General features: G+C 39.5%; 1 protein-coding gene and 1 non-coding gene across 2 annotated transcripts; one reads left to right on the forward strand and one right to left on the reverse strand.

Moving 5' to 3' along the window:
• Positions 1 to 2,353: 2,353 nt before the first annotated feature.
• LOC133792859 (small nucleolar RNA R71) lies at positions 2,354 to 2,459 on the reverse strand. Its single transcript, XR_009874331.1, has one exon. It is a non-coding gene; the product is annotated as a small nucleolar RNA R71 (small nucleolar RNA).
• Positions 2,460 to 3,615: 1,156 nt separating this feature from the next.
• LOC133792297 (uncharacterized) lies at positions 3,616 to 4,230 on the forward strand. The gene has a single exon (XM_062230200.1). The coding sequence runs from the start codon at positions 3,616 to 3,618 to the stop codon at positions 4,228 to 4,230; it is 615 nt and encodes a 204-aa protein (XP_062086184.1).
• The last annotated feature ends 5,934 nt before the right edge of the window (positions 4,231 to 10,164 follow it).

Here is a 10,164-nt window from a genome sequence, read left to right on the forward strand (position 1 = left end):
GACGCTCCATCCACATGGAGGCACCATTCTTTAGGATGCTTTTCTTCTCCCTTGTAAGTCAGTTCATTATATTCTTTTCCTCCTTCATAGGGTCGGTAGGCGAACTCAAATATAAAGTCTGCAAGTACCTGCCCGTTGATTAAGACTTTTGGGGTATAGGTGATATCGAACTGATTGAAATGAATCGACCATTTCAACAACCTTCCTGATATCTCTGGTTCATGTAAAACTTGTTGTAAATGGGTGTTGGTGAGCACTTTAATAGAATGAGCATGAAAATAAGGCCTTAGCTTTTACAAGGCCACTACCAAAGCGTATGATAATTTCTCTATTTTTGGATATTGGGTTTCTGCATCTACCAACTGCTTGCTGACATAGTATACAGGTTGTTGGTGCTTCTTTTCCCCTTTGACTAAGGTGGCGCTAATGGCGTGTTCCGACACTGCTAAGTATAAGTACAACCTTTCCCCCTTTTTAGGCTTAGCCAGAAGGGGCAGTTTTCCGAGGTGTTCCTTTAGCTTAGCAAAGGCCTACTGACAATCTTCATCCCAAGTGAACTTTTTGGTCCCTTTTAGAATGTTGAAGGAGGGAAGACACTTGTTAGTGGATCTTAAAGTGAACCTGTTGAGTTCTACTACCCTCCCTGTAAAACATTGCACTTCCTTTTTGTTTCTTGGTGGGCTCATCTCCAATAACGCTATGATTTTATCAGGATTGGCCTCAATGCCCCAGGAGTTTACAATAAAACAGAGGAATTTTCCTGACGAAATTCTGAAGGCGCACTTGAGCGCGTTCAACTTCATCCTGAATTTTAGGAGGGTGTCACACATTTCACCAAGGTCATTTGTGAGCTCTTATGCCCTAGTAGTCTTCACCAACATATCATCGACATATACTTCCATATTTCTTCCTATTTGATTTGCGAACATTCTTTTACCAACCTTTGATAAGTAGCGCCTGCATTCTTTAACCCAAAAGGCATTCCCTTAAAGCAATAGAGCCCCTTGTCCATTATAAATGAAGTATTCTCCTCATCAACTGAGTTCATGGGTATTTGGTTGTACACATAATAGGCTAAGTAGCTCATGCCCAGCTGTTGCGTCTACTAACTAATTAATCCTAGGATGCGGAAAGTTATCCTTGGGACAGGCTTTATTGAGGTTATTAAAGTCCACACAAGTCCTCCACTTCCCATTAGGATTTGGGTCTAGGACACGATTCGATACGGATAACTCATGAATAAAGAGTTATTTCAAGTGCTTTTGAGCTTATAATTGTGAAAAAATCTTGGGTGATGTTAGTTTATTTTTAGCTTTTGTAGCTAACTTTGGTGTTTTCATGATCTTAATTAAGTCTAGTTATTTTGTAGTTTTTAATAGCCAATGGGTTGAAGATAATAGTTTCATGAATAGATATTTGTAAAAAGAATGAACTAACATGTGAAACTATCTAAATTGAATTTTTGATGGCTAAATTATCAGGTTTTGCTGAAGCATTTTGATCAGGCAGTTTTTAGGCACCTAGAACACGTGGCAAGTCAATGGGTGAGTTGGAATAGTGGTTGAGGTGGCAAGCACAGAAATCATGAGTAAAAAAATTAGGAGAAAATGACAAAAGATAAGAGGAACTCACGTTTTTTTTATAAGGAGGGCAATATTGTACTTTTGAGGCTAAAGAAGGAAACCTAGAATACACAAAAAGAAGCATTAGCCGAAAAATTAGGGAGGCATCCATTTTTGGAAAAGAAAACTAGCAAGAAGAAGGAAAGAAACCCATAAATCAGCAAGGAAGAAGGAGGACAAAAAAGAGAGCTCAAGCATCATTTTTTATTTGTTCCTTCTTCTATTCCTAAACTCCATTTTTATATTTTCTAAGTGATTTCTAAATCTGAGTATTATGGGCTGTTTTGATTGTGGATTAATTTTTATTAACTCAGTCATGAACAAATTTTTAGGTGGCTTGAATTGTTGATTAACCCTATGTTATAGAGCCATAAGGGAGTATGCTGCCCCCATGTTTAATGAGCTCAATCCGGGCATTGTTAGGCCTGAAATTCAAGCAACCCAATTAGAGTTAAAGCCCGTTATGTTCCAAATGTTGCAAACAGTGGGTCAATTTAGTGGGCTGCCTACTGAAGATCCTCATCTTCATCTTTGTTCATTTTTAGAGGTGAGCGATTCTTTCAAGCTACAAGGAGTGAGTGACGAGGCCCTAAGCTTGAAATTGTTCCCTTTCTATTTGAGGGATCGAGCTAGAGCTTGGCTCAACACCCTTCCTACCAACTCGGTGACTACATTGAATGAGTTGGCTGAAAAATTCTTGATGAAGTACTTTCCTCCCACCAAAAATGCCCAGTTTCGCAATGAAATCATGTCATTTCAGCATCTGGAAGAAGAATCATTTTGTGAAGCTTGGGAGAGATTCAAGAAGTTATTAAGGAAATGCCCACACCATGGGATCCCATATTGCATACAAATGGAAACATTCTATAATGGGCCCAATTCTTCCACTCGCATGGTGTTAGATGCTTCAGCTAATGGGGCTATTCTCTCTAAGTCCTACAATGAAGCCTATGTGATTTTGGAGAGGATAGCTAGCAATAATTATTAATAGCCAAATGCTAGAGCCTCAACAAGTCAAAAAGTGGCTGGTATACTTGAAGTGGATGCATTAACAACTTTGACCGCTCAAGGTTCTTCAATGACTAACCTTCTCAAGAACATGAGTTTGGGGGAATGATACAACTAGCTGATATGGGACAAGTTGCTGATTTATCTTGTGTTTATTGTGGAGATGGGCACACATTTAAGAGTTTTCTTTCGAATCCCGCTTCGGTTTGTTACGTGGGGAATCAAAATGCCAACCGCAATAACCCATACTCGAACTCTTATAATCCAGGGTGGAGGCAGCATCCAAACTTCTCATGGGTGGGGTCAAGGAGCTAGTTCAAGCGGAGCACCAATGCAAAACAAGCCTACATATGCACTTGGGTTTTCTCAACAACAACCAAGAGCTCAACCACCTCCTCCTCAAGCATCTCAATCAAGAGCTTTGGAGAGTTTAATGAAAGAATATATGGCCAAGAATGATGCTATGATTCAGAGCCAAGCGGCATCCTTGAGGAACCTAGAGATTCAAATGGGGCAGCTAGCTAATGAGCTAAGGAATAGACCACGAGGCACCTTGCCTAGTGATACTAAAAATCAAAGGAGAGATGATAAAGAGCAATGCAAGGCGATCACTTTGAGGAATGGTAAAAATCTGGAGTTCAATGAGGATAATCCTAAGAGAAACAATGAGCCCACTTCAACCCAAAGTAGTGCGGACAAGGAAGATAGAGTTGTAAGTTCAAAAATGTCAAATGCTGATCATGAAGCAATTGCTGCCATAATTCCTTAGCAAAATGCTACAGAGAAGCCTATGAGCAAGCCACCTCCACCATTTCCTCAGTGCTTTCAAAAGCAGCAACAAGATGGTCAATTCTGGAGATTTTTAGATGTTTTGAAACAGCTTCACATCAATATACCGTTGGTGGAAGCTTTGGAGCAAAGGCCCAACTACGTGAAGTTTTTGAAGGATATTTTAACTAAGAAGAGGAGACTTGGAGAATTTGAAATGGTGGATTTGACTGAAGGTTGTAGTGCCATATTGAAAAATAAAATTCCTCCTAAATTGAAAGATTCGGGCAGCTTCACAATTCCAATTTCTATTGGGGGACGAGAAGTTTGTAAAGTTCTTTGTGATTTGGGAGCTAGTATTAATTTGATGCCCATGTACATTTTTAAGAAGTTGAGAATTGGAGAAGCAAGGCCAACTACACTCACCTTGCAATTAGCTGACCGTTCTATGGTGCATCCGAAGGGAAAGATTGAAGACGTTCTAGTACAAGTTGACAAGTTCATTTTTTTGGCGAATTTCATTATTCTTGACTATGAGGGAGATAGGGATGTACGGATCATTTTGGGGAGACCATTTCTTGCCACCAGGAGGACGTTGATAGATGTTGAAAAAGGAGAGCTCACCATTCGAGCTCAAGATGAACAAGTCACATTCAAGGATTTTAATCCTATACGCTCTCCTAATGAAGTTGAAGCTTGTTTGGCCATAAGTGCTTCCAACTTCAAGTTGATTGAAAAGATGCATGGAAAGTATAGCAATGGAGTCAAGAGAAATGTTCATTTTGAAGAAATTGAGAAAGGTGGGGAGCCATGGGAAGAAAAAGAAACATAGTAGAAAGCCCCAATCACAAATGTTGGAAGTTGGGAATAGAGTGTTTTTCTCGAACTCTCTAGTGAAATCAAGGTGTGATGGGGGTTCTTAGCGAGCAAGGTGTTTTCCAATGGTTTAGTGGAATTATATGATGAGCATTTGGGAAGAGCATTTAAGGTAACAAGGAAATGAGCAAAGTTTGGGGGAAGCGAGGTTAAGCAATATCAAACCTCAGTTTCCTTGAAAGATCCTTAGAGAAAGAAAAAATGAAGTTTGGGTTGCTATGGTTTTTGGAGGATTCATTTGTAAAGCAACTCAAAGAAAGAAAGAATAAAAATGCATTGAAAAGAAACGAAAAAAAATCAATAAAAAATGAATATATATATATATGTCAATATTAGTGTCTTTAGTTATTTGCATTTTAATTTTTGTTATGTTACTTTTATTTTATTGTAATGTTGTTTTCGGAGTGGTTTTATGTGTGTTTTTGTGTTTCAGGTGTTAAGAAAGCAAGCAAATGGTGTTTTGGAAATAATTTTTGGGTTTGATGGTTTTGCGAAATTTTTGCTTCAACAAACAGGGAGCAAAAATTTCTGAAAAACGGAGGAGTTATGTCAAATTTTAGTTGCTGAAGAAAAACTTAGGCAAAATGGTGGAAATATGGGCAAGAAAAAATCCTGGGTCGTGGGTTCATTTAGAGAAATATATATATAATACTATGTTTATATATACAAATTTTTTTATAATACTATATTTATATATATATATTACTATATATAGAGAGAGAAAGAAACATACAATATGTATTACTACATTTATATATACAAAAGAAAAAATATATATAATAATAAAATATACAAAATATATATAATCTCAGTAACATATATATCCTATATAAAATATATATGTAAATATAATACCCTAAATCATCTTCAACCCATTTCCCTCAACGTTTGCCCAGACCATATTCGTTCCTTCCAACTCCGAGAGCCACCGCCACCACCCACTCCCAGCGCTTCCCTCGCACATCCTCAGACCCAAGTGCGGCTTTGTGTGCACACCACGCAGAAGCGACCATTCCATTAGCGCCATCCAGTAGCGCGTCCCCAAGCCTCGGACCCAGGCGCACGGTTTTGAAGCAGCCAGACCCACGATCATCAGGTGCGCATTTGGCCAGACGCGGCCCATAGACTCCACTCGCACATTCCAGGCGCCGCACATCCAAGGCCCCACACGTGCCTCCGCCTGCCTCACCAAGCACTCCCCTCTGCCATTCGAGATCTTAGGTGCAATCTCGCTTGGCCATTCTCCTCCACGCACGGCCTCAAGACGAGCCTAGTCAACCCATCCATTCGCCCTGTATCCAGCCGCCTTTTGCTCGGATCCCATACACAAATCAGCAAGCTCTGAGTGTCAGTATGGCTAATACTCTCTCGGTCTAGCAGTCCCATGTTGGGTATTCTTTTCTGTATTCATGTGCTATTATTGTGAATATTGTTGGGATCTTAGTTAGCTAACTGTGGCTTTTGGAGGCAGTCATTTGAAATTTATCTGCTTGTTGGCAGTATTGTTCTTGGTTCTAGTTATACTGCTCTATTGCTCTATTTCTCTGTTGTTCTGTTGGCATTCTCTTCATTGATAAGCATGATATTTTTTGTTTGGGTGCTCATTTTGCTGTGTTGTTGATTGGTGATATATCTGCTTCCTTTTGACCAATATGGCCACTAAAACACGAGCTCAAACAGAATCTACACCACCCTCTCTCCCACAACCAGCCAAAAAGAAATCTGCCCCAAGTTCTATACTAACACTAGCCAAACCAAAAGCTATTGCCCCAATCACTGCCCCACTATCTTTGCCTTCCCCAGTCACTGTAAATGACCCTTGTAACAACCCAAAATCACTAATGAGGCTTAGGGGCCTTAATTAGTGTGCCGGGAGGGCACGATTGGTTTATGTGTGAATTAAGTAGTTTAATGCATGATTCTGTGATAAGCATGCTTGTATGGTTATATGAATGTATATGTGAAGTGCATGTCTACGAGTATTAGTATGCATGTAGGCCCCGTTTAGCTTAAAGGGGTATATTTGTAATTTTAGCCCGTTGAGGGCGTAAATGTTATTATATGATATAATTGTGAGGACCACATTATTATGTGGGTAGCAGCATGCGACTTGAGGCGATCCTAGGGAGCTAGTCAGCAGGAAAGTCACAACGGGACCTAATACTTTACTTGGGGCAAGTGAAGGGGTATTTCGGGTATTAGATGGTTATTTGGGTTATCGAGTTATGGAAATAAATAATTGGAGATATATTTGAGGCTAGGAAGCTTAGGTGGGAATACTGGGGAATTTTACCATTTTTCCCTCGTGGACGTTTCCGGTACCCCGAGCCTCGGGATTGACTTAATTGCTTAAGGATAGACTAAGTAAAATTTAGAAAGTGGTAGAAACACCAAGAACTAGGTTGGAACTCAGAGAATTGAGTAGAGTATTTGGAAGATTAATTCAGTAGAAGCTAAGGGATCTAACCAGGAATTGAGGTAAGAATTGAATTATACTTTTGATCATTTGGTTATGCAGCTTTGGGGCTAAATTTTAAGAGTTCTTGGGTTTGAATTTAAGGTTGAATTGAAGCTAAAGACTTGGGAGTTAGCTCAATAATTTCTTGGAGGATTGAGTCTTCAATGAAGGTAAGCTTCAATTTATGATATAGTGTTTGAATTCTGGGTTTTTCTGACTGGTTTTGGTGTTCTTGAGTGTATGGGTTTCATAAATTAAAATGGTGTTTTGATGAGTTTCTAGATTAGGCTTTTGCTGGCTTATGTTACTAACATCATGCTAGAATGTTTGTGATAATTGGAGTATATTATTGGGATGGTTATGGGTGGTTTTGAGTGAGGTTTGAGTGTTAAAAATGGTGGTTTTTTTGGGTTCGAAGGGGTCGGACTGCGGCATAGTTCTTGGTGTGCCGCGGCCCTCTGAAGCTGATGGGTGCTGGAGATGGAGGGCGGGCCGCGACATGGGGTATGTAGGGCCGCGGCCCATGTCAATTTTTGTGCGAGGCTGAGCCTCTGGTTGGGGCCTTGTCGCAACATAGGGAACTTGGGCTGAGGCCCTTAAGGACATTTGTGGCCTTTTGGAGTTTTTAAGCGCGGGAACATAACCTAGGGTGCTCGGAATCGATTCTACTACCGTATGTTACTGGAATTTGATGTCCCGGAGACTAGAACCTTATCCGGGAACCCTTTTACAATTGAAAATGGTATCCCTTATCTTGGTTGTGACTAGGTATAAGCTAGGGCTCGGGAAACGGATCGTGCTCAAGAGGCATCTCTCGTAATCAGTACACTTAGAAATTAAATGTAAGAAAACTGCACCCGGTTGTGAATTTATAATGGGATTAAGGGTTCCATTTTTTGTATGATATATGAAGGATGGTATTATGCCATGTGAATAACAAGCAAATGGCCTAAGAGTGCCGGAGTTTACATTGGCGCACAGGGCACGGCTCAGCCACTGGTAGCTGAGGACAGCTTATTATTCATTGAGCTCAGTTTGAGCGGATCGGAGTCAGTGTGGTAAACAGAGGGTGCGACCTAAGGGCGTCGACCTTGATTGTCATATGATTTTATTATTATTATTGGTTGACGGATTTGTCATGCTAAATAGTTGAGTGTTGGTTTGTTGATTCTCTGGTTATGTCTATGGACTCTGTGATTAATGTGGTATGCTAACTGTGTGAACATGCTTTAAGGGTTATCAAATTGTTAACATTGTTTGTGCTACAACATTATATTTTCTTGTTGGGCCCTGGCTCACGGGTGCTACGTGGTGCAGGTAAAGGCAAGGGTAAGTTTGATCAACCTTGAATCGGAGAGCACTGAAGGCAGAATGTACATGATCAGCTGCTCGACCACCATGGTTAAGGAGGAGACAGGAACAGGAGGAAAATAAATGTCTGTTTTGCCCTTAGAGTGGCTAGTGGTTGTTTGTACTCTGGAAATTCTGTAAACTAACTTTCAAACACTGTTTCTTTTGGGATCCCTTGTACAAAAAGTTTAATTATACGAAAGGTATATTTTATGACCAAAACCTTTTAACCCTAGTTCATTAGTGATGTTAGTGACACATTTTTAACTAAATGACTTGATTAGCGAGTCTCGCACCTTTATAAATACACAGTGTAACGGTCCTGGCTACCCAGGGCGTTACAACCCTACTCCTACCATCACCAAGCCAGCAACTAAGACAACACCCACCATACAAAAATCCAAAAGGCTAGCCAAACCAGCATCAGTCGCACCTCTCCTTCTGTGAGCTTTCCCTTCTGCAAGAAACCCAATCCCGTCATGCCTAGAAATCCTCGAGAGAATCTAGCTCAAAAGGCGAGAATCTCAGGAGCTCCATACGCATCATCGAGAAATCTCCATCTGCAACTAGCTACGCCTCACCCAAGCACCGAGCGACCCAGCTGCGCATCCCTTGAGCAGAGCCTGCATATTCGTTGAATGAGCCTTTCTAAACTCTACTCCCCAATTTGATTTTGTTTATGTTTGTTTCTTTGTATTCTCTGTTGTAGGTGTAGTTCTTACTTATTGGAAATTTTTTGTGTTGTGTTATACTTCGGTCTCAAGTGTTGATAATGATTTTTTTGTTTTGTGTGCTGGGTGCTCTGTGTTGTACTTAGTTATGTTTCTTTGGTGATTTTTGTGTTGTGAGCAACAAAATTTGAGTCATTTGCCTTGTGTTTTGTTACTAGGAAGGTACTTTGTTAGTATAGTTATCTTTGTTCTGTTTTTAGTTTGTCTTTGTCTTGTTGTGTTGTCATTCTTTTTAGGATATTCATTGTCTTGGTTAGTGTTTAACTAGGGGGCTCGATAACGTTCTAAAAAAATTTACAAAAATAGAATAAATCTAAGTGAAGCTGAATGTCTTTCTTACTTAAATTTTAAACTAAATGCTTTGGGTGTGAATGTTGCTAGCAATTGATCGATGAGAGTGTTTCTCTTTTTAGTATGTGCATAGCTTGCTTAAACAATTTTAAGCCCTAGAAAGAGCTATTTTCTTGTGAGAGCTTAAGTTTCTAGAATTACTTAGTGATTTTCCTTGAGGCGAAATCCTAGACAATACCACACTGATGACATGATTTAGGCCATCTTTGGACTATTTGAGACTTTGAAGCCTACCTTGTATACATTTTTATCCCTAGTCACCTCAATGAGCTTAAGTGTTACTTTTCTTTCTTAGCCACTCAGTAGTTTAGCTTTACATATATATAATCACCTCTTTTCACCACACCCTTTTAGCACCTTGATCTTTATAGGATTTATTTGTTGTGCATTTTGGGGGGTTGAGAGGAGTTGAGTGTGAGAGAGAAAATTGGGTGAGCATTTTCCTTTTCTTCTTTTGATTGTTTTCACCATTGGGGACAATGTTGATTTTAAGTTTGGGGGGAGAGTGTATTCTCAATTTCTTGTTCTCTTGCCATCTAGTTGTTTATTTTCATTAAAAAATATAGAACATCCAAAAAGAAAAAAAAAATTAAATAGTGCACTCCCTTGCATCAAAGCATAAAAAAAAAAAGCAAAAAGTATGTATGTTTGTAAATAAGTTTGGGGGGTGTAACACTTCAAATAAAAGAAAAAGTCGTGTTAGATTTTATCTTTGTATGTTAGTAATAAAGGCTAGTTGCAAGCTTTATATTGTGTTGTGGGGTTTTCTTAGAGAAATTAATGTGTGCATTTATGTATTTAGGTCCTAGAAAGATTGAGGTGCTTAGGGTGATTTGAGCCCAAATTTATCTCTCTTATCATACCTTCACCCTAGCCTATCATTACAAGCTTGATAAATTCCTATTGATCTTTGGTGTGGTGTTTGTCTACATTAGTGGAGAGGAAATTACTAATTAACTTATGGAGACACTATTTAAGCTTGAGGACCAAGGTCTAGCTT

The sequence above is a fragment of the Humulus lupulus genome, chromosome 7 (genome assembly GCF_963169125.1).
Source record: "Humulus lupulus chromosome 7, drHumLupu1.1, whole genome shotgun sequence".
Classification (NCBI taxonomy): domain Eukaryota; kingdom Viridiplantae; phylum Streptophyta; class Magnoliopsida; order Rosales; family Cannabaceae; genus Humulus; species Humulus lupulus.